Source organism: Octopus sinensis, linkage group LG17 (assembly GCF_006345805.1).
Source record: "Octopus sinensis linkage group LG17, ASM634580v1, whole genome shotgun sequence".
NCBI classification, from domain to species: Eukaryota; Metazoa; Mollusca; class Cephalopoda; order Octopoda; family Octopodidae; genus Octopus; species Octopus sinensis.
In genome coordinates this window covers 444407-470294 of record NC_043013.1, presented here as the reverse complement: position 1 = coordinate 470294, position 25888 = coordinate 444407, and the positions used below count along the sequence as shown (strand labels likewise).

At 39.3% G+C, this 25888-nt stretch overlaps 1 protein-coding gene across 1 annotated transcript in view; it reads right to left on the bottom strand.

Moving 5' to 3' along the window:
* Positions 1 to 25229, bottom strand: part of LOC115220996 (structural maintenance of chromosomes protein 5) — a 60898-nt gene extending 35669 nt beyond the window's left edge. Inside the window, exons 1-9 of the mRNA XM_029791215.2 lie at positions 25078 to 25229; positions 22182 to 22376; positions 19460 to 19559; positions 16926 to 17051; positions 11881 to 12093; positions 10677 to 10838; positions 9372 to 9443; positions 3529 to 3590; positions 1375 to 1450 (exon numbers count right to left, since the gene is read on the bottom strand). Of these exons, the coding sequence (XP_029647075.1) occupies positions 1375 to 1450; positions 3529 to 3590; positions 9372 to 9443; positions 10677 to 10838; positions 11881 to 12093; positions 16926 to 17051; positions 19460 to 19559; positions 22182 to 22376; positions 25078 to 25199 (1128 nt within the window). The 5' untranslated portion in view covers positions 25200 to 25229. The remainder of the gene's footprint in view (positions 1 to 1374; positions 1451 to 3528; positions 3591 to 9371; positions 9444 to 10676; positions 10839 to 11880; positions 12094 to 16925; positions 17052 to 19459; positions 19560 to 22181; positions 22377 to 25077) is intronic.
* Positions 25230 to 25888: the final 659 nt, after the last annotated feature.

Sequence of the window (25888 nt, the reverse complement as noted above, 5' to 3'; positions counted from 1 at the left end):
GACGAGGCTGACGGACGGCCACGCTCGGATGGTGTTTGTTACGTGCCCTCAGCACGGAGGCCAGTCATTGCGGTACTGGCTACGGTCACGTTCGGATGGTTAAATTGGTTCCACTATTTTACAGTCAAGAAATTGGTTAGCATGGACATAATTGTTTGGAAAGCTGATGGGCAAAGCAAGTAAAATGCAGAAATATAGTAACGGAAGGGTTAACCCTTTCGTTACTATATTTCTGACCAAATTACACCCCTTATGTGTTTCAATTAATTTCTAACATAATCATAAATTTAGTCTGGTTTCATTAAACAACTATAACTTTTTTATTTATCAATATATTAATGTGATTTTTGGAAGATAATTTAATGAAATGTTCTCAACCAATTCTATACTATAATTTTTGTCACAAAGTGACTCTAATTGCAGGTAAATACAGGTAAATTCAACAAAATATAAAATTAATAAAATTTTGTTCAAACATCGCTATAGAAAATGGGTTACTAGCTAATATTCAATTGGGTATACAACAAAATTTTACTATAGAATTAGTTATTCTGGGTAACTTTCTGATACCCATAATAATATTTATGGCAAAATAGGCCTTAATTTCATTTAAGGTTGTGGGAAACCACAAACTATCCTTTCTTTCGCTTTGTTTACATTTAGCATAACGGTTCATTTCCGCCGTAATGATTTCAAATAGGCTCATTCGAAAAAGTAAAAAGAAATAGTCTAAGACTTTACTCTCCTGGGAAAGTCTGTGGCTTCGTCCAGTTTCTTCAGAAAAATCACCGAAAGAAACAGTTTTTAAATTTTCACTCCATTCAGGTGCCAGTTCATTTTCTTTATCGCTGTCAGAGCTCTCGGATTCACAGTTTTCATTTTCGGAAAATGAAACATCAGATTCATTATCAAATACCACGTGCTTTTTTTTTTTTCAGTCATAGAGTTAGATTTATGAAGGTCTTCAGTAGAAAATCCTTCGAATTCTGACTCGCTGCTTGATATAATGAAATTCGTATCCATTTTTTGTCAGAATTACAAATTTTGAAAACACAATAGGAACAAATTTCGGAATCGTTGTACAAAACTATAGATGAACTGTTTACGAAGTATAACCATGTGTTTTCACGAATGTACTAAAGAGATTTGCTCTGATATTCTCATTTAAATACGAATAGGTAAATACGGGCGGTTTTGGGCGGCTTGGTCACATGAACCAAAATTTTTTTCGGGCGGCTTTGGGCGGTTTGGTAACAAAAGGGTTAAAGATTGGCACTTCAATGTTATTTTATTTAATGGCGGCTAAACAGTGATGACTTTGTAAATGTGAAAGTATTCAAAAAAAGAATTAAAAAAAGTTTAAAAAAAACTAACCTGATTGTCATCATTAGTTGGTATGGAGGCCAAGCGATTTTCAAGGGTTCCAACTTGCCGTTTTAACTCTCGAACACTGTAACACAATAAAAGGTGGAAATAGATATGGTAGAGGAAGCAAAGACACTAGGAATCTTGAACTAAACTGAAACCAAACAGATTGGGCACAAGGCCAGCAATTTCGGGGAAGCGAGTAAGTCAGTTACAACCTAGAAATCTTGCTGCAAAATCTATTTTCCCACTGGCTTCGAAGAGACTCCTTTACTATGAAACCCTGCCAGACAACAGGTAAAACATCTCACTGGTTAGGGACTCCTTACCACAAAACAAGACAGAAATGGGAAAGGCCTAAGGCCAGCCACAAATCAGAAGGGTTTTGTTATGTTGGGTCAGAGGTCAGTAAATGTTCCCTAAAACAATCAACCAGACAGCGACCAATTTCTCCAATGAACCATGGAGTTCGGTGTTTAATGCAGAAATTACATTTTTGAAAGTGCAGAGGAAATGGTGTATGATATGGAAAGATGACACAGGTGGATGAAAGTAGGAAGGTAAACACACCACACACCCCTTCAGCTAGGTGGCCCTGCTCGATCTGTAGAAAAGGTGTAGGTACAAACTCCAGAAGATGTACCTGGTGTAAGCTAAGGACACATAAGAGGAACAGCACCATCAGAGGAAAATTAACCGAGAAGATAGCTTTCATGTGTGGCAGATGCACAGGGGCAACAGACACCATTGATACTCAGAAAACAGATTCTGGGGAGAAACTAGAAGTAGTTGATAGTTTCTGCTACCTAGGTGACCAAGTTAGTAGTGGGGTTGGATGCTCAGAGAGTTTTACCACTAGAATAAGAATAGCTTGGGCAAAGTTTAGAAAGCTCCTACCCCTACTGGTGACAAAGGGTCTCTCACTCAGAGTGAAAGGTAGATTGTACGACGCATGTGTGCGAACTGCCATGCTTCACGGTAGTGAAACATGGGCTGTGACTGCAGAGGACATGCGTAGGCTTGAAAGAAATGAAACTAGCATGATCCGCTGGATGTGTAATGTCAGTGTGCACACACGACAGAGTGTAAGTGCCCTGAGAGAAATGCCGGACATAAGAAGCATTGGATGTGGTGTGCAAGAGAGACGTCTGCGCTGGTATGGTCATGTACTACGGATGGATGAGGAGAGATGTGTGAAGAAGTTCCATTCCCAAACAGTTGAAGGAATTCGGGGTAGAGGTAGACCCAGGAAGACATGGGATGAGGTGGTCGAGCATGAGCTTTGAACATTGGGTCTCACAGAAGCAATGACGAAAGACCGAGACCACTGGAGATATGCTGTGACTGCGAAGACCTGACAAATAACGTGAGTTCATAGCTGTTTCCTGCACCAGCTTCATATAGAAGCCCCAGCCCATCCAAAGTGCCTTGGATCGCAGGACGACCTGCTGTGCTTACCTTGGATTGTAGGGTGACCTGCTGTGCTTGAGAAGACCTATTGGGTCAAGTAGATCAACATCAAAAATTCAAATGGAAATTGTAGTTGTGATACCTCTGTCAGTGGCACATAAAAAGCACCATCCAAACGTGGCTGATGCCAGTGCCGCCTTGACTGGCTTCCATGCCGGTGGCACGTAAAAAGCACTAACCGATCGTGGCCGTTGCCAGCTTCCCCGGCACCTGTGCCGGTGGCATGTAAAAAGCACCCACTACACTCACAGAGTGGTTGGCATTAGGAAGGGCATCCAGCTGTAGAAACACTGCCAGATTAGACTGGAGCCTGGGCCAGCCTCCTGGCTTCCCAGACCCCAGTCAAACCATCCAACCCATGCTAGCATGGAAAATGGACGTTAAACGATGATGATATATATATATATATATACGACGGGCTTCTTTCACTTTCCATCTACCAAATCAACTCTCAAGGTTTTGGTCAACCTGAGGCTATAGTAGAAGACACTTGCCTAAGGTGCCATGCAGTTGGACTGAACTCGGGACCATGTGGTTGGTAAGCAAGCTACTTACCACACAGCTGCTCCTGCAACCATATTGTTTAGATTAGACCAATTCAGATATGAAATACTGTAACATATCAGTCCTGGCAAGAAATTCTAGAGCAAATCTGTAGAGACAACCTTAAAAACCAGAAGAAATGAAACCAACCTTTTTCTGTTTTGTTCTTCTTCTTGTTTCTTATACTTTAAATCATCGAGAACTTCTGTAGCCTTTACAAGGAAAAACAATAAAATCAACATTAAATCAAAAAAAAAAAAAAAACAATAATTCTCCAATAATAGATTTCAAAACATTTAATAAAGAACTCAATTAAAAGACTTTGATCATTTGAGAAAAAAGAGAAATTTAGATATTTTACTAATCTAGTCGTCGGTTTTGATGTGCACTGTTCCATGCTCACATCGATCAGATGGAACTTGTGGAGGCAGATGTTTCTGCAGCCAGATGCCTTTCCTGTTTCCAAGGCAAGGTAACATTTGCTTATTGTCAGATAAGTCTTCAGGGAAGACTGGAAAAGACAGATACTGCTTGTATGACAGTGACACTCATTTACAACTACCACACAGTGTCGGTGGCACATAAAAAGCACCATTCGAGCATGGTCGCTGCTGGTGCTGGTGGCACATAAAAAGCACCTACTACTAAAAGTGGTTGGCATTAGAAAGGGCATCCAGCTGTAGGAACCTTGCCAGGTTAGATAGAAGTCTGGTGCAACCTCCTGGCTTGCTAGTCCTGTCAGACCATCTAACCCATGCAGGCATGGGAAGCAGATGCTAAACAATGATGATGATGATGACACAATGTCAAGACGAGGAAACACCAACTACACAGTATAGTAGGGTCAGTTGGGCACTGTCTGTGAGAAAACTAACACTAAGGCGCAATTCACTCTACCAGAAATTTGGAAACGACATGCTCTACTGCTTGGCATTCACCCCAGAAGTTCCAATATGGACATTTCAGACTGTTTGGGTGACAATCTGAGGAGAGTGCAGAGGATGCAGAAAGAGTTGGATGGGTCTAATGGGGATTACGAAAGTACAGAAGCTCAGAACACTCACTCTGATTGTTCTGATAAGAAAAGAACTCCTGAATTTGCTGGCGAGATCCTGGTCATGATTGACAACAATCCCTCCAAGTCAATCAGGACCATCACAAGGGACATGGGAGTGGCTGAGTTTCTTATCAAGCAGATGGTGCATGAAGACATTTGGTATTCTTCATAAAAGATGAGAAAGGCCCAATTTTTATCCCAAGCCATCAAGGACAAGAAGAAAGGCTGCGCTATGAAGCTTTTGAACAAACTCAAGGATCCCTTCCAACTAAACATGCTTTGGTTTTTCTCAGACAAGAAAATTTGTGCCATGATCAGATGGTGAACACACAGAACAACTGTTGGCTTGCCATGTCCCCAAAATATCTACCAAGAATGATGAAAATCAAACATCCAGTCAACATCATGGTGTTTGGAGTGATCACTAATGATGGCAATATTATGCCTCCATTCATCATCCCACATGACCTCAGACTCCACATGGAGGCCTACATCAAGTGTCTGGAGGAAGTAGTGGTACCCTAGGTCAAGAGGGTAGCTGCTCGAAGACCCGGTATCTGGCAACAGGACTCTGCACCATGCCACACAAGCAGGAGAACCCAGTCATGGCTGTCAGACAATTTCTGCAACCACATTACCTTTAACATCTGGCCACCTAACTCCCCAGACTGCAACCCCCTTGATTATTATGTGTGAGGTGTCTACATACTTACCCTCTTTGTGATGTTGGTAAATGGAATAAGTATAAAAATGAATCTTTTCAATTTAACTAAATTCTATATTTATATGCAGCTGAAGATTGACCTACATTTTAAAACTGATGTAATACTTGCATTGTTTAATTAAATGAAGTCGCATGAAACAATTGTACTGCATTACCTTTGGATATCCTTGTTGCTTATTTTGATTATAATCACCCCATTTTGAATTATATGGATAATACCATACCAAATTCTGGTGCCTTTAACTTAAGTACCATATTCAACTGAATCTAAATTTCTACTGAACTTATATATATATATACACAACAGTTTGTGTATGCTTGTCCGGTGTTGGTGTGTTTATGTCCCTGTAACTTAGCAGTTTGGCAAAAGAGACTGATAAAGAAAGTACCAGACTTTAAAAACATAAAAGTATTGCGGTTGATTCATTCAACTAAAATTGCTCAAGGCAGTGCCCCAGCATGGCCAGAGTCTAATGACTGCAACAAATAAAAGATAAAAAGGATATATACACTCCATACACACACAATGGCCATTTTTGCACTCTCCTGCCTTCAAAAACCTTATTCTCTATCTTTCTCCAAATTCCAGTTAATTCATTTTCAGCCATGTAAGGACACATATACTTTTCTCTGGACTATCTACGCCTTCCTCCCTTTTCCTCTTCTCTGGACCTTTACCCTAATCCGAATAGGAGCCACGCATGAAACCTCAATTCCACTCCTATTTTCCATCCCAAAAACTTTCACTGAGCCTCAATCTAATATATTCATTGACTTTTGTTGTTTGTTCCAGTTTTTTTACTTTTGCTTTGCCTATATATACAGTGTCATCATCATCATTTAATGTCCATTGTCCATGCTGGCATGGGTTGGATGGTTTGACCAGGGCTTATAAGCTGGAAGGCTGCACCAGGCTCCAGTCTGATTTGGAATGGTTTTCTATAGCTGGATGTCCTTTCTAACGCCAACCAGTCTGAGAGTGTAATGGGTGCTTTTACATGCCACCAGCACAGAAGCCAATTTGCATAACGCTGGTATCTGCCACAACTGCAATTTTGCTCGACTGGATGGATCTTCTGAAGCATGACATAATGCCAAAGGTCTTGGTCATTGTCTCTGTGAGGCCCAATGCTCGAAAGGAACTCAGCCACCTTGCCTCTGTGTATGTATATAAATATATATACATATATATATATATATATATATATATATATATATATATATATATGTATATATATATATATATATCTTATGATAAAAGGCAGATTTTCTCTGCCTCCCAAATCGTTTGTTTTTTATACAATTGTACAATATAGAATTTCTTCAATCGGAATTTACCTATGATTTTTTGAAGTAGATTCCATTGGGTCATGGCATGTAAAGTTTTTTCAATTTCACCCCCAATTAAGCAAACATTTGAGAAAACTCAATATTTTACGATTTCCCTCTCTCATTTCAAGTGCTTCACTCCTTCCATTACCACCACACTTTCTCCTACTTTCTCTTAGCAAGTGTGCAACAATTAAAGTGAAAGTATTTATATAACAGGGATGAGCCATTAATACTGGTCATCCTTTTTGCTAGAGGAAGATCCGCTATGGTCTTATATGCTATATCACTGGTTTTCAATTCATATTAATCAAATTAATATTCAATTTTTCACCCTTATTATGTGTGTGTGTATTAGCAATTCGTATAAAGTTGTATCAATGACTTGAACTTGAATAAGTGGTTTCACATAAATGGGGATAAATTAAAAAGGTTTGTTGTTATTATTATTACTGTTTGACTATTGTAATCACATTTGTTGGTTCCTCGTCAGGGAAACGTTGTTGTGTTGCATTTGGTAAATAATTGTAAACCATAACCCTCCCCCTTTCGGAGAAGGGGCTTTGGTTATTGTTTAAAAATTGAATTGTGTCCCTGTTTGGGGAAATTGACAATATTTTCACCGTCTTTACGGAAGCATTTTTGTTAAAATGCCTTCGATAGAAGAAAGTCCAAAATGAATTTCGCTGCAGCCGTACACTTCTATACAAGAGGGAGGACAAGATCCAATTGATCGAAATTGCAAGAGACAAGCCTACAATTCCAGTCTGTTATATATTTTGAGTATTCTTATCACTAGCGATATCAAGATATAACTTTGTATTTTGTATTTTATGTGTAGATGTATATATGTACACATATATATAAACACATATATACATGCATAATATATCTACCCATACACACATACACACACATACATAGGGGCAGGTGTGGCTGTATGATAACAAACTACGTTCGAAGATACTGTACTTGATATGGGCGGTAGTGCCTTGCCGGTCTATGGCCTACCTTCAACAAACCAGGAAGGCACAAACACTCTGTCTTCACATTTGCTGCGTGAGACATGTTTTAATGTTGACAAGCTTGCCGAGTACATAGCCGACAATGAGCCAAAGCTCCTTCCAGAACAGAAGTTCGCTTACAACTCCGTTGTTAATTCAGTCCACAACAAAAAACATTGTGTACAAGGAGGTTTTATAGGATTACTACATTTCATCATTTTCAAACACGTTAGTATTTCACTTACATACGACTCTCTTTTATGATAGCATTTACATTTTTAGGCGTTTCATGACATTAATTCACACTTAACCAACACCTGTCCTTCACTCACCTCTATTTCTATCCATACATCATCAAACCACCAGCCTCATCTTCTATATCCAATGTACATGACACATCTACCCCCTACATCTACACTCTCACTGTTAAAGTTTACATAAGCGACAACACGATCGCAACATACACTTTGGAAACTAAGCAACAGATCATTTTATACAACAACAAATTTAATCATAACGCCCATCAATGAAAACATCTCCACCACTGTGTTGTGATTCATCTATTCAGCACCACTACAGTCTTGCCGGTCTGACATATGGTGAGTAGATGCTATTGTTCTATATTTTATAAATTACCCATATTTACTTACCCATGCTTCATTCCCCTCTTGCCTACATAGGGCATCCATTCTCTTTTAACACAGCATGAAGTTTTGTAACAGCATATCCGCTGCCGTTCGTGGAAAACGAAGAGACCCTATTCACCTGCGAACGTTTTATACAGCCTTTCACGACTATCAAATTCTTACAATTATGAGAAAAATAACATGGCTCTTTTCAAGGCAACCTCGTATTCAATTCTTACACCATTCTACGAGGGGGTAGGAACCCCTTTACACGGCTTTCTATACACTTACAAATACATTCATTCGCCATAAACTTATATCAATATTTGCCTGAATAATCATCATAATTCAGTGCAATCATTAACAGTACTTTAAAGCAATTCAGCCCCGAGCATCGCCGGGCAATTCGGCTAGTATATATATATATATATATATATATATATACATATATATATATATATATATATATATACATATATATATATATATATGTAATGTACAGAACACTGCAATAAGTGTGTGAATTTGAGAGAGGAATATATCAAATAAAATCAAAATTAACTGATCCTCTTCCATTTGCTTTCACCCAAACCCAGGAAGTTTCTCCTTGTAGTGTGTGTGTGTGTGTGTGTGTGTGTGTGTGTGTGTATAAACCACTGCCGCCACCACCGTTTAACATCCATTTTCCATGATGCTGGCATAGGTTGGATGGTTTGACTGAGGTCTGGAGAGCCAGCAGCTGCACCAGGCTCCAATCTGATCTGGCAATGTTTCTACAGCTGGATGCCCTTCCTAACACCAACCACTCCAAGAGTGTAGTGGGTGCTTTTTACATGATTTTTATTAACTTTTGGACTCTCTATTCAACCAAAATTCTGCACCATTGTACATCAATAAAGGAATTCTATTCATATTCTATTCAAAATGAATTTTACTTGTTTGAAACTAACTGACCAACTGACTGGCAGCTGACTAAAGATAAAACTTATTAATCGAATATCTGCTGTCAGCATTTTTTATTTTTTAATAGAATTTTGGAAGAATTCAATGTAAGAACTGTAATATAAACAAACAACCACTGCAAACAATTTCCAAAGAAGGAATGATCTCAACCATCAAATCACACATTCTTTTCTTTTTTTCTTTGCAATGGTTAAATATTCTTTGGAATCATAAGCAGAAGCCACTTAAAATAAGATGTTTCTAAGATGGACATTAAAAATTGAAGTAAAAACGTTGGCTTTTAATATCACCTTATCTGTTTCATATTCAATCTGTTTCTTAATTTTTTCAATTGTTTTATTTGTGTCCGAAATACAGGTACTCTGAATAAAGGAAAACAAAAACATCCAATGAAGTTATGCAATATTTTTACCTGTAAATTACTAACTTATGATGAGAAGTTTATGAATTCTGATGTAATAAAAGACAACAATGGGAAGAAGACTAAAACTACATGGAGCTAAATTCCATACCTCTTGAGCAAAGAGAAAAACTTATTTAAGATCAATAAACAAAACTGCTCCTCGCCTGCACAGGAAATGAGGTCTTGTTAACACTAAAAAAAAACTAAAAAAACTAAAAAAAAAAAAAAATCCACATCAATTATCTGTTCCCAGTTAGATCAAAAATTCCCCACTAAATCACATTCTACATTATTTACATTTGTCCTTGTTTGTTGTTAACACGTTTCGGCTGATATACCCTCCAGCCTTCATTAGGTGTCTTGGGGAAATTTCGAACCTGGGTTCTCATTCCTAAGGTATTTTCCGTTGTCGTCGTCGTCGCCGCCACTGCTGCTGCTGCTATTATTGTTGTTATTATTATTATTATTATTATTATTATTATTATTCAGGTCACTGTCTGGACAAAAACTTGGAATCTTGGGGTTAGTAGCCTGCGCTCTTAGCCATTACACCATGTGTAAATAATGTACATAATTCCTCGTCTCTTAAATATAGAATTGTATAAATCACATTCTGTATTCTTACCTGTTTTAATGACAGAATATTGGTTGAGGATTTATAATAAAACACAATGTTTAGGTACAACAAATAAATCCATGACACTTATTGTAAGAATCTAGTCAGCATTCTATCTATTTTACTTTGCAGATGGAGTGCATTGGTATTCTATTGGTTACGGTGAGGGTTCCAGCTGATCCGAACAGCCTGCTTGTGAAATTAACGTGCAAGTGGCTGAGCACTCCACAGACATGCATTCCGTTAATGTAGTTCTCAGGGAGATTCAGCACGACACAGAATATGACAAGGCTGGCCTTTCCAATAACAAGTACAACTCATTCTTGCCAGCTGAGTGGACTGGAGCAACATGAAATAAAGTGTCTTGCTCAAGGACACACCACCAATAATCAAACATAACAACTGTGAGCCGAATGCCCTAACCACTAAGCTACTGTTTCTGGTTCCATACGTTTTGTGGCCAAAAAGTTTTACTTAAAACCTGTTGTGAAGGAATTCATTCTTCAAGCTTAATGTTAGCATGTTTGTGTAACAATCTTCAACAGTTGTAGCCACAGCACAATTTCATCAACTTACAATATTTTTTAATTGTTGGTGGGATTTAGTTAGACTGTTCTGTACAACTTGTAATTCTTTCTTCATTGGAGCAGCAGCAGACTGCAACCCTTCCACAACTTTGGCCATTTCATCTTTCTCTTTCTTCACATCAGTATATTTACGACGCTGTTCTTCATACTCCTAGTAAAAGCAAAAGTATTAAACATTTAGTATTACACAATTGTCAAAAGGGTTGGATTTGGCATTACTTAAGAGTTCTTGAATTCTTTAAGTTTTAGCTGTCTTGGTTTTTATGATAAATATAAGAGGAAAAAACCATAAAAGCTAAAAATGAACCAACTTGATACCAGAAGAGGTAGTCATTAACCCTTTCGTTACCAGATTTCTGTTGGGATGCTTTGTGTTTCTTTTAATTACTTTAAATATAACATAGAGTTTAGTAAAATAAATTAGTTACCATTTAGCTCTGTGTTAGGTACATAAATTGTGACTAAGGTTTGGTGGAAGATTTTAATTCAAACCTTATGAAAACAAGACATTTGTACTTAGAGCCAGAGCTGGTTTCAGCCAGGTTGGTATCAAAAGAGTTAAGAGTTGTTTCTCTATTATATATTGTAACTCTTTTCTTACCATATTTCTGTTGAGATGTTCTGTGTTTCTTTCAATTAATTTTAAATATAACAAAGAATTTAGTCAAATAACTTAGTTATCATTAAGCTAGTGTTAGAAACATAAATTGTGACTAAGGTTTGGTGGAAGATTTTAATTCAGAATTTTTAAAAACAAGACATTTGTACTACAGAGCCAGAGATGGTTTCAGCCAGGTTGGTAACTGAAATAGGTATTTAATCATCAACATCATTGCTTTTATGTTTTATTTTTCTATGGAATGTCATTCTAGAAATATACATTACTTTGTCAGATGTAATGCTTATTTATTCACAATGTTTTGAATTAATCAGGCATTATCTGTGGCGTTGAGATTTTGATGATGCAAATGTATATTTCTAGAATGACATGGTAGGGTAGGTGTGAGAGGCCAGATCTGACAGGTTTGAACATAAAACAGGGAGAATATTTCAGCTGGATATGGGTAGTGCAGTCTAATAATAAAGAATTATACTCTGTAACTACAACTTGTTAACAAATCCTGTATTCTAAAATAGAGGTTAATGGATGTTATAAAATAAATGTAGAAAAAATTTGAAACTGAAAGATTTACCAGCCAGGGTCTCTTCATTCGCAACATTTTAATTTGTTCCAAGTATTTCTGTCCTTCTTCAAAATTCCTAACATCTTGTTCCAAATGATTGTTCTTTTGTTTTTCTTGGTTCATATGCTCCACAAGGCTGTCATAGCCTTGGTTCAGAAGCCGTGCCTTTGTCCGAGCCTGCTTTAGTAACATATGTGTTTCATACATATCTTCACTACCAACCTAAAGCATTGCCAAAAACGTAATTAATGCACACATCTAAGTTTCAAACTATTCATTCAAAACAAAATTTGCATTGAAAATTTTAAAAGAATCATAACAAATCTCATTACAGCAATTAAAATATAATGAAGTTTTTGTAAATAGTTCTTAGAATCTAAATGTTTAATACAGAAGCATAATTTATCCTAGAATCAAATACAGACATTAAAAGAATTGAAATGTATACAGTGAACATGGTTACACTGGAATTGGGGTTGAAGGTGTCCGCAGACAAGGTAATCCAAACAAAGGTGCTAGAGTTCAGGTGAGAAGACTAAGCTCAGATGCATGGAAACGAGTAATACAGGAAACTAATTCAGCCAATGACAACAAAGAACACAGGTGTTAAAACAATAACACTTTGTATATTTGAGCGACTCAGTAAGAAGAATCCATCCTTCTCATCTTCATTTTCCATGCTGGCATGGGTTGGACAGTTTGACAGGAGTTGACAAGCTGGAGAGCAACACCAGGTTCCAATTATCTATTCTAGCAGGGTTTCTAAGGCCAGACGCCCTTCCTAATGCCACTTTACAGAGCTTTTTTTACATGGCACCAGCATAACAATAATAATAATAATCCTTTCTACTAAAGGTACAAAGCCTGAAATTACATCAACCTCAGTGCATAACTGGTACTTATTTCATTGAATCTGAAAGGATGAAAGGCAAAGTTGATCTAAACAGACAAAATGCCACTAAGCATTTTCTTTGTGTGTGCTAATGACTGTGCCAGCTCACCACCTTAATAATAATAAGAAGAAGAGCACTCAGAGAGCACAAATCTCTGCTAAGGCAACACCAACGTCCTCCCAATGTTTAGTCAGAGATGATTTTTAAAATGAGAATATCTGAAATAACCTCGACTGCTCTCACAAATGAGAATACTAAAAATTAACCCGACTGCTCTCAAAAATTAAGTGAAAAAAAACAGGGAAAATAACCCAAAATCCTTGTCCAGTACCAGATCGATCCCAACATCTAATCAGTTTGTGCCAGTCACAAGGCTAAACATCTCTGAAAGGTACATCCGAATCCATCCAGCGGTTCTTGAGATATCTTGTCCATGGACAAACAAACAAACACAATACCGCCGCCTTCACTAAGGTGGAGGCAATAATGGTTTCTGCTCTGGACACAAGGTCTGAAATTTTAGACAAGGGAGCCAGCTGATTACATCAATCCCAATGCTTAAGTGGTAGTTATTTTATAGACCCTGAAAGAATGAAAGGCAAAGTTGACTGCAGTGGAATTTGAACTCAGAATATGAAGCTAGGAGAAATGCTGCTAAGCATTTTCTCCAGCAAACTAACAATTCTACCAGTTTATCACCTTAATAACAATAATAATAATAATCCTTGGGGATAGTCAATTACAATGACCCCAGTGCATGACTGGTACTCTTTTCATTAATGCAGAAAGGAAGAAAGATAGTTGACCTCAGTAGAATTTGAACTCAAAATGTAACATTCTGCCCCAGCTTGGTAACAATTCCACCAGCTTGCTGCCTTAAAAGTAATAATATATAAAGCCATAAAGGCAGCTCTTGACTTCATAGTTTTCTATAACTCTCATGAAATAACTTCATTGATCAGATCTTCTGGATATTCAGTTCCATGGAAACTCTACATCACACTTTTTTGTAATTGATTGCTATGTGGACTGATAGCCGTGGTCCATAAGAGGAGCTTTATGTGATAGCCATATGATCCTCTGAACCCACATCTTATACTACTCATTTCTAAATATATATATATAAATACATACACACACACACACACATATATATATATATATATATATATATATATATATACTGGCTTCCGTGCTGGTGGCACGTGAAAAGCACCATCCGATCGTGGCCGTTTGCCAGACTTGTCTGGCACGTAAAAAGCACCCACTACACTCATGGAGTGGTTGGCATTAGGAAGGGCATCCAGCCGTAGAAACATTGCCAGATCAGACTGGGCCTGGTGCAGCCTTCTGGCTTCCCAGACCCCAGTTGCTCCATCCAACCCATGCCAGCATGGAAAGCGGACGCTAAACGATGATGATGATGATGATGATATATATATATGTGTGTGTGTGTGTGTGTGTGTGTGTGTGTGTATGTATATATGGATGGATGGATGGATGGATAGATAGATAGATAGATAAGTAGATAACTTTTTATTGTGGCCACACAGGGCTAAACACAGAATAAAAATGGACGAAATACAATGTAGAGTTTTTACTTTTCGAGGTAGGATGGGTGGGACATACAAAGAAAAAAAAGGTTCGATCAATAGGGATCTGTGGGTTGTGTGGAGTATAAAAATATAATATATATATATATATATAAGTATATATATATATAAAATTAAGTATATATATATATATATAAGTAAAGTTCACAGTTTAGGTGTAGCCCTGGAAAGAAAAACCTACAAAAAAGACCAAGGTCACCTCAGACAGTTCGAAAATGAACACATGAGTAAGTCGCCTTACTTCTTGTTGTCTCTTTTGGTCACAGATTTACGCTTAAAATAGTGTCGTCTTTAATACTGACCATTTTTGCCACTTTTACCCACTTTTTATTAAAACATTCGTTCGACAAAGCCTTCCTCTCTATTCTCATCCTCCTTTTCAAGTGGTACTTGAAAAAGTTGACGAGAGTCTGACCAGAGAGGAAGGTGCTTGTTTGCAGTCCTTTCAAACGCGTCCACCATACACATTCTTTTGCCATAGCCATCAGCGTAACGAAAACTGTTTTCCCTTCCCGTTTAAAGGAAGGTGGTGGAACAATATTCACGATAGACTCGGCCGATAAGCGGGCCCGTCCTACACGCGACAACAGCTGTTCGACGAAGGTCCACAGCTCTGAAATATCTGGACACTGCACGAGTGCGTGCAGAATGGTTTTATCGCTCTGACCGCATCTTGGGCAGGTCGGTCCGGTGATGGTTTTCGAACTGTGTCTGTAGCTCTTCTCTCGAACAGGTAGTGCGTCTCGATAGCATTGCCAAGCCAGGGATTTCTGGAAGTTATCCATAGGCCCCGGCCCGAACGTCGTCCTGAACAGGCGGGTTAGGAATTTCTTGTCGACGCCCAGGTTTGCCCCGAGTGTGTCGTCAGACCTCCCCTCCACTAGTCCTCTATAGAACGCTTTAGTCGTTGTAAGTTGCACAAGTTTGACCCCGGTCGGCAGAGCTGCTGTAGAGCTTGGCGACACTCTTGGTGCCAATCGCCCAGTTTCGGTCTCTTCCTGATCCACGTTTGCAGTTCGGTCAGTGAGACGAGCTGCGGGAAGGCACGCCTCACAAACGGCGCCCACACCTGTTCACCGTCATCGATGAAGTTCCGGACATGTCACAGTCTCAGCGCATCATCAACCACGGCATGCCTAGTCCTCCATTTAACGGATATTGACAGCAAATGGACCTCCTCACCATTGGAATGCCACCCTTCCACAGGAAGCGGAAGAGTATGCGTTCCTGTTTGGGGATGGTGGCGTCGGGACAAGGCACGACGGTTAGGCGGTAATTGATGACGGATGCGATGTACGCGTTCACCACCTCTGCCCGACCTTTTAGAGACAGCTTTCTCTCGGTCCATGTTTGGCTGAGAGCGACCACTCTACTCATGATCTCATCTGAGTTCTTATCCATTTGGAGGTCCGGACTGAACCAGACCCCGAGCAATTTAACCGGTCCGTCCGTCCAGCGTCCCACTACTGAGCCGCAGTCGGACGGCATGGGCTTGCTTCTCCATGTGCCGAGTAGCAAACCTACTGACTTTTCCGAGTTAATCTTCGCTCCCGTCACCGTTTCGTATTTTCTTAGTGTCTCACCTGTCATCTGGATGTGTTTTTCGCTAGACACTATGACGGTGACATCGTCCGCATATGCCGACACGCTCGTCCCGCAACCCAGTTCCCGTGGGATGCCCCTCGGTGTCGCCAGCTTCCGCAGTAGCGGCTCGAGTGTCAATACATACAGAAGCACCGACAGGGGACACCCCTGACGGACCGAACGCGTGATGTCAAACGTTTTCGACAGGTGGCCGTTCACCCGAATCACCGATCAAAAGCTGCTATACAAGGCAGCGATCCAACCGCAGAAGACAGGACCGAAGCCAGCCGCCCTGAGGACGGCTGCCAAGTACCGATGGTCGACCCTATCAAAGGCTTTAGACTGATCCAAACTGATCAGTGCCCCACCCATGCCAGGATCCTTAACTACCCTGTCCACAATGTAGCGCATCAGAAGGAGGTTGTCATGTATGGTTCTGCCCGGCACGGCACATGTTTGCGCCCTGTCGACCAGCTAGATAGATATAGATACAAAAGGTGAAGAACCCCTTTGGTCATGAATGACCATGGGATTACACCTAGAAAGTTCCCCTCCAAGGCACAAGTCTGGGCAAGATTGTTTAAGAAAAAACCAGCAGTCGCCCATGTGTACAAACTTCTCCTTTCCATGCCACTGATGTTATCCAAGGGAAAAGCAATGGTTGATACAGCTTGGCACCAGTAACGTCACAACTCATTTCTGCAGCTTACTGGAGCAATGTGAAATAAAGTATCTGGCTCAAGAACACAAGACACAGCCCTGCCTGGGAATCGAACCCACTACCTCATGATTGGCAGCCTGACACTCTAACCACTGAACCAAGTATGAAAAAAAAAATTACTAACAAAAAAAAAACAATTACACCTTGTAGGTACGGTCAACGGATGTTAAACAGCTTAAATTAGAAGTAACACAATTCAAAAATAAATATAAATATGATTATATTACAAAACAAGATATTTACAGCTTTTTCTGTGTTTTCGAGAAGTTCTTGTTGAGACATTCGTGAAAAATCAGCAACTTTTTCTTGTGGTAAAAATTGGCAGAGATTTCCCACCTGGATTCTAAGACGAAGTGTCATTTCTTCAACCTAGAAATAATAATAGAAAACTACTTACAAAAGCAATTAAAAACCCTAAAGTACATAATCATTTGCCAGTAATTAACTTTTTTTACAAGAAGAAAAGGAAAAAAAACATTAAAAGTAAAAAAGAATCAAATTACTGAGGAAAAAAACCCAGAACTACCTCACCAAAGAAACAAAGAAAAAGAAAAGGGGGGGGAGGGAGTGACAGGTTGTACACCCCAGACCAGCTGTGCCTCGTAGACATTACTGCAAAGGTGTTGCCATGGAGAATGACCAGTGACACGCTGCAACAGCCACCCCCACCAGGCGAGCCGGCAGAAACGTTAGCACGCCGGGCGAAATGCGCAGCCGTATTTCTTCTGCCGTTACGTTCTGGGTTCAAAATTCTGCCGAGGTCAACTTTGCCTTTCATCCTTTCGGGGTCGATAAATTAAGTACCAGTTACACACTGGGGTCGATGTAATCGACTTAATCCATTTGTCTGTCCTTGTTTGTCCCCTCTCTGTGTAGCCCCTTGTGGGTAGTAAAGAAATAGGTTGTACACCCCAGACCAGCTGTGCCTCATAGACATTATTGCAAAGGTGTTGCCATGGAGAATGACCAGTGACACACGTTGCAACAGCTAACCCCACCTCGCTGGGCTTCTTTCTAAGACAGGCCATTGTTATCCTGATTTTGTGAAGGAAATCAGCAGCATGGGGCTCCAGGAATCTCTGAAGTCTCAACAGGGACCAGCACAAATAGTCAGGCTCCTGTATGTGTTTAAGAAAAAAATAAAGATTTGGGATCTCACGAAAAAAGAAAAATATTTTTTTTATTCTCTTAGAAATATAATTATTTCTAAAGCTTAGCATTAGCTAGTCAAGAAAATGAGGGAAGGAACTAACGTATAACATAACTAATGGTTCAGAAGCTTTTTGAAAATTGCCAGGGTTTATAAGTAACTCATTAAATATTGACCCAAATATAAGTTAAATTTAATTTAAAGAAATTTTTTACTAATTATATGAAGTCAGAAATTACATAGAAGTGCAATGCAAAGTTCATAGGTGAGAAAAAATAAAGTTTTGCGTTGCACCCAAAGCTATAAAAAAATAGCAAGTATTGTATCGAAGGCTTACGAAAGGATTATTCTACAACATTCCAAAATTATTAGTCATTGGTCATGTGGCGAGAATGGATGAAGATAGTTGTGTGAAAAAGTGCCACACCCTAGCGGTTGAGGGAACCTGTGGAAGAGCCAGACCCAGGAAAACCTGGGACAAGGTGGTGAAGCACAACCTTCAAACTTTAGGTCTCACTGAGGAAATGACTAGAGACCAAGACTTCTGGAAGTATGCTGTGCGTGAGAAGACCCGGCAGGACAAGTGAGACCAAAACCTATGGCCTCTACACGCCGGGATGTAGCCAGTCCACTTATGCATACCTTTCCTTCTTGGGACACAAAACTCTACTTGTGAAGACCTGTTGAGGCAAGTGAGAATCGAAATCGATCAATGGAAATTGCAGCTGAGATACCAGTGCCGGTGGCACGTAAGAGAACCATCCAAACGTGGCCGTTGCCAGCGCCGTCCCGACTGGCCTCATGCCGGTGGCACGTAAAAAGCACCATCCGTTCGTGGCCATTGCCAGCCTCGCCTGGCCCCCGTGCTGGTGGCACGTAAAAAGCACCATCCGATCGTGGCCGTTTGCCAGCCTCGTCTGGCACCTGTGCCGGTGGCACGTAAAAGGCACCCACAACAATCACGGAGTGGTTGGCGTTAGGAAGGGCATCCAGCCGTAGAAACATTGCCAGATCAGACTGGTCCTGGTGCAGCCTTCTGGCTTCCCCGACCCCAGTTGTACCATCCAACCCATGCTAGCATGGAAAGCGGACGCTAAACGATGATGATGATTGGGAAGAATCACACAAGTCATGCTAACAAAAGAAATAAACTGTTTTTTTCTACCTTTTACCTGTTCCAGTCATTAGACTGTGGCTATGCAGGGGCACCGCCTTGAACAATTTTAGTTGAAGGAGTCGACCCCCAATATTCATTGCTTTTCAGCCTGGCACTTATTATATCAGCCTCTTAGGCTGACCTGCTAAGTTATGGGGATGTAAGCAAACCAACACCAGCTATCAAAGTGGGGGAGGGGGACAAACACAAAAACGCACACACTCACAAGCGTGTCTGTGTGTGTGTGATGGGCTTCTTTCAGTTTCCATGTACTAAATCCATTTGCAAGGCTTTGGTTGGTCTGAAGCTAAAGTAGAAGGCCCTTGCCCAAGATGCTACATGGTGGGACTGAACCCAGAACCATGTGGTTAGGAAGTGAACTTCTTACCACGCAGCCAAGCCTACACCTAAAGTTGAAAACAAAAAAAAAAACTATAAACTTTCATGATTGAATCTGAACTAAAGACTTACTGCTTTATGGTTGGCTGATCGGCCATTTACAAACCAAGATGATACGTTGTTTTTGCTGATCTCACGTTGAATTATATAGTTGTCCCCATCACGATTATATCTTAAAAGAGAAAATAAAAATTTAAAAAAAAACAAATGTACAGAAGTAAATTATACAAATGCAAACAAATAACATTTGTGATTTTTTTAACACACAAGAAAATATTTATAAACCAACAGAACGATGCCATTAAAAAATGATGGTATTTTAAGCTTTTAACATTTAAACTGGCCATGTCTGGCAGGAATATTCAGCCTGCTCTATGTTTAAACTGGCCAAATCCGGCCCTTCACACTTTCCCTACAATGTCATTCTAAAAATAAACTACCACGTCATCAGAATCTTGAAGCTACAAGATAATGCCTGATTAATTCCAAACAATATGGATAAATAAGGATTACATTTGATAGATTAATCTGATTGTGATGGAACATAAATGTGCCGAGAGAAAAACTGGATGTTATAGGAACTAACCATAGGGTTCAAGAAGAAATTGCACTGGTACAGATGTGTGAATAATATGTAGGGTGACAATCACAGGATATTAGGACAAGGCAACACCAACTCACACATATACACTTATATATGATAAGCTTCCTTCAATTTGTACTCAAAAGGCTTTGGTGAACCCAGGGCTATAGCAGAAGACATTTGCCCAAGATGCCAAAAATATAGTACTGAATCCCAAACCATGCCGCTGGGGAACAGACCCATCAAACCAAGTAAAATTGCAGTCGTGGCAGATGCTAATGCCACCCATAACACTCTCAGAGTAGTTGGTGTTAGGAGAAGCATCCAGCTGTAGAAACCATACCAAATGAGATTTGTAGTGGCTTCATGTAGGCATAGCGTGGATTCGATCCTTGATTGCCAAATTTCACTTAACAGTTCAACAACACTTTTCTCATGGTAAAACAATAGTTTTTCTGTGAGTGACAGCAGTTACATTTGCCAGATGCCTTCGCTAAGCAGAATAATGTCTTTGCCACTTGACCCTTCTAACCTCTTCTAGGCCACCAAAAGTTAGGACTGAGATAACAGATACCACCAACAAAATCTATTGTTCTCAACAATATGTCTACCCTTCTAGCTGGTGGAAGGAATCCAGGGTAGAGGGAGACCCAGGAAGACAAGGGATGAGGTGGTGAAGCATGACCTTTGAACATTGGGCCTCAAAAAGGAAATGACGAAAGAAAGAGACCTCTGGAGATATACTGTGACTGAGAAGATCCTGCAAATAAAGTGAGATCACAGCTGTAACCTACACCAGTGTTGCATAACCAGCCAACTCAAAAGTACCCTTGGACTGTAGGGCAACATGCTGTGCTTGAGGAGGCCTCTTGAGTCAACATCAACATCAAATGGAAATCGTAGTTGTGGTCCCCATGCTGGAGGCATGTAAAAAGCACCATCCGAATGTGGTTGATGCCAGCTCCCTTGCCCTGACTGGCTTCTGTGCTGGTGGTATGTAAAAAGCATCATCTGAACATGGTCGATGCCAGCCCCCTCTGGCCCCTGTGCCAGTGGAACATAAAAAGCACCCACTACACTCTCGGAGTGGTTGGCATTAATTAGGAAGGGCATCCAGCTGTAGAAACATTGCAAGATCAGACTGGAGACTGGTGCAGCCTCCTGGCGTTCCAGACCCTAGTTGAACTGTCCAATCCATGCCAGCATGGAAAACGGACGTTAAATGATGATGATGATAAACATTAGAATTTGATAAGGCAAAAGTTAGTTAGTAAACAGAGACCTACTAGAGTCACGGCCACAAGCAGAGAGCCACTAAAGACAAACGGCCAGAGGGAGAAAGAAGGTTACAACCAGCCAACTATGAGACACAACTTCCCTCGACTCTTTCACTGGCTCAATTTCTTTTCTATCACTGGCTCAATTTCTTTTCTATCACTGGCTCAATTTCTTTTCTATCACTATCTGTGGTTTACTACTACAATAAGAACATGTGAACATATACTGGCCAAAATGAACTCTTTTTACCTTTTTACCTTTTTACCTTGCATGCTTTTCCATTTACTAATTATACATACCAACCCGTTGTGGTTTTGGATATATACAAACTAACAGCAAATAAATATTTCTTTACAATTTTGATCCCTGTTCTTTCATCTTGCACATCTGCAACAGCAACACCAGTTAAAATCGCTAACTGCCAACTCCAACATATATCATTACAAATATGGTTACACTGGTGACCACTGATTCCACCTTAACAATAACCCTTACAGACTGTAGCCTGGTGCAGCTCTCCAACTTGCCAACTTTGGTCGAACCGTCCAACCCATGCCAGCATGACAATGGATGTTAAATGATGATGATGATGATGATGATATAAATATATATATTTATATTCATTATCATTATTGATTTTACTTCTATTTTTCCAAACTGGTATGAGTTGGACATAACTGTTTGAGGCAGTGTTTTTTGAGAGGGGCTGGACACTATTCCTAACATCAACCCATTTAGTCCCCTCTTACAACATACAAGGATATTATGGTGTACCTATTCTGAAACAGAAGGAACACAACATACTCAATTATGCCAATGTAAATGAACTTAAGTCTTGCTGTGAAGATTATCTTTGTTAACTGTATGTAATGAGTGATTGGACATATTTTTCTTCAGGCCTAATTTGGTGTAAGGTCACAGGACTATACTTACAGCTCAAGTTCAATAGACCCCTTTGATTTTCCATAGCGTATATATTCTGAAAGTTGAGAAGCTCGGCCCAACAAACTAGTTTTGCCACCAAGGCCAAGGCAAATAGCACATATGATAGTTGATTTTCCGGTACCATTTGGGCCAATGATCACATTTAGATAAGGAGAAGTATAGAACTCAACAGATTCATAGGTCCTAAAAGAAAGAGAAAAAAAAGGGAGTTATATCTTTAACTTTATAAATAACAGAAAAGGTAAATTCTTCTTGAAAATGTGACAAGAGCATGTCGCATTTTCCCACATACAAGTCGAAGTTTTCAGACCAAAATGTAGAGCAAAGAAAAAAGCAGATGGAATAATACACCAAGATGACTTTGGTAGACCAAAAATTCCATGTGAAAGGCAGCAGGATTTGGAAAGATAGAGACAATGTTTGAATGTTTAACTATATGTTTATATTATATACTAAGTTGACTTATATGCAGGAAAATACAGTAATTACAAAGAAAACATTAAATGAAGCTAAACTTACATCACTAAATACAGTTCTATGTTATTCAAATAATGACAATAAATAAATATGTAACTTGACATTTATTATAACCAAACACTAATGCCACACTCCGGTCTCAATTGTCTAGATCAGTGGTTCTCAACTAGGGTCCATATAAGATTTTGGTGTGGGGGGGGGGGTTTCCACCTAATAAAATAGTAAATTAGAGATCCACAATAGAAGGACCCCTGAAAAAATTTTGCTTTAGATGTATGTATTGGTATGTATTTCAAGAAACAGTTCTAACATTTTACATGGTTCAACCTACACAGGTTAATGTGTGAAAAACAAAGTAGGAATTCAGAAAGAAGTTTCTATAAAACTAGTTTTTAAAACATTGAATGGCTATGGGGGTCCACCAGAATAAAACAGTAATGAAAGGGGTCCACAGATAAAAACATGGTTGAGAACCCCTGGTTTAGATCCTTAGATTCGGATAGAACGACTCCGAAGTGGTTAGGGGGAGGGTAAGCAAACGCTGACTAAAATGTTTAAATCCTGAGCGAGGAGACATGGAATCGAAATTATTCAAATTGTAACATCCCGCCTTCGTATTATTCAGCAAATCCTCTCTATAACACTGCAGGCTGTAATCTCGCTGCTTATTCAAGCAGATCGAAGAGGATCTTTCCTTAGTTTCTTTTGGTGTCTATTTTCGGTCAATATAAAGATCCTCACTCGGGGACAAAAAAAATGAACCAGCCTGGGGGGGGGGGTAATAAGTGTGTGAAAAACGAATATGAAAAAGCTAATGCGCGCTGACGACCCTGGGGTGGGAAGGGAACTTTCAGAAAATTCATAAGATCCAGTTTTCCGTCATAAATACGGGTAAAATGGATATTTTTTTCTTTTTTACGGAATCCCACGTTTTTGGTTATGGAGGAACCGATTCTGAAAAAAAAATTTTTCAAAATCGCATATATATAGAAGTTATGTCGGAGAAATTGGATCTTGTGAATTTTCCAAAAGTCAACTCCCTCCTCCCACCAGGATCGTCAGCGCGCATTTTTTTCATATTAGTTTTCCACCCGTTTATTAACCCCCCCCCTCCCCCCGCCAGGCGGATTAACTTTTTTTTTTCGTTCCGACACCGAAACTCTGGTCCCACCATAAAAAATGTAAGTGAAAAGAATAAAACAGGGTTTGGGGGGCTTTTTGTTTTTTTTTTACTTTTCACCTACAAAAGAAAAGATCGTTTCCATGGGCCCAAATATGTAACATTTAGCAATCTGGAAATGAAGAATCGGGTAATAAACTAGAATAAATTCATTCATATTTATCAAAAATACAGAGTTATTAAAGACTAAATTCATTTTTGAGACTCTAATATTTTTCAAATCCTAAAGCAGTTACAGTCGAACGATTTATTATATTATGTTCTTAATGCTTTCATCTCGCAGAAATTGGAAGTTGATGGGTTAAAAAAAGGGGGGAAATAATTGGATTCATCAGGTGTTTCGGCTTCTATCATTCATTATATTCTCTCAAATTCTTTGACTATTGCTAAGTTGGCTACTTAAACGGTTTAATGTCACCGTATTTACCATTCTTTTACATGTTTGCACCTGCTAAATGAATTAATTGCAAGCTGATGAGACAATGCCGCTTGACTGGGGAACAAAAAAGTTTTTTTGAAGCCTGGCCCCATATTAACATCAACATTCAAGACAAGATCTTTGGTTGAAATTTCAGATGAACTTCAAGGCAAAATCGTAAAATTAACAAGACCTAATTTTATGCGTTACCAATTTATAAAAGAAAAGTTTCAGTATTACAACGCAATATTTACTTTCGGAAATTTATATTGTCCTGTCTTGATTCTTTATTAATAATAATAAACAGATTGTGTCCAGTGCCCAGGTGCAGCACAACTCATCTGAAGTGTTTGTACAACGAGGTGTAGTTTGGGAAAGCATGAGGGCCTTCAAGTCAACAACTGAGGCAGGCAGTTTGTGCCACAAGAGACGGGTCCATGTTTATAAAAAGAAGAAGAAAAAGGCTAAAGTGGGTAAATGTCCAGTTGAACCCTCGGCCACCAAAACAAAGTGTTGCCTTCCGAACTCTTTCTTGACCGCCAAAAGGGAAACAGTTTCAGGGAAATGTGGAAAGCGGACGATTCAAAGACTGATAAGCGTGGAGAGACGAGCGGAATGGACTTTAGTATAAATAACAGCCGAATAACAGATATAAAGTTTAAAACCTTAAGTGTGGTGTCACTGAAGAGGAACTAAATTACAAGTCTGAAGCGGTTTTGCTCGAAACCTTCCGACTACGACCACCACTCTCGAGCGTTTCTTATCAAACTAAACACCATAAATATTCGGATGTATGGATGAAAACTTACAAGATATTTTCTAGCTTAATTCGGACTATCGATCCTTCGCCAAAACCTTCCCTTTTAGTTTGCTTGGCTGGTAATTCCGTCTGACACAAATCTATGGTTACAGGTTGGATTGGCGCCGACATTTTTATGAGTCTCAAACGGATTTATAAAAAACTATACTTTGCAACCGTAGCGGAAAACGAAACCACATATTCGCCAACTCGAAATGGTGCAATATTTGTCACTAAAGTTTGGCAAGTAAATTTAACCCTGAACTGTATATTTGTGATTGCCATGGACTTCTTGGATATCTAAACCAAGAAGCAATCTCATCTTTTAAGTGAGACTAAGCATTATTGGCTGTCTTGAGCTTCATAAGAATTTCGACAAGTTTTCTTTTGTCGCGTATTTAATTTCGCTTATACTAACCACATTAAAAAAAAAATTTGTATCGTTCATTGTGCACCTGTACCATAATTTCTCTTTTCAAAATATGCAATCATCGAAAATTAACCATTAATTTGTCATGTTTGCTTGGTTCATTATTGAAGTGTCGTCGGTGTTATCTCAGAAAGCTGGAACTTCTGTAGGGTTTTTGTTTTTTTTAAATCGTTGTCACTCGTTTTATTTATCGCGAGAAAACGTGAACGAAAGACAATTCAATTCTATTCAAATCGCTAAAATAACGAATGGAATTAGTTTTCCGGAAAACGAAATCCAATACTATTTACATTCATACGCATATAGTGACGCAGTTCGTTTCTCATATCTTTGGTCACAGTAAGTCTGTGTATTCAACTACAGATCATATATGTAGAAAGAAAGAAAAAAG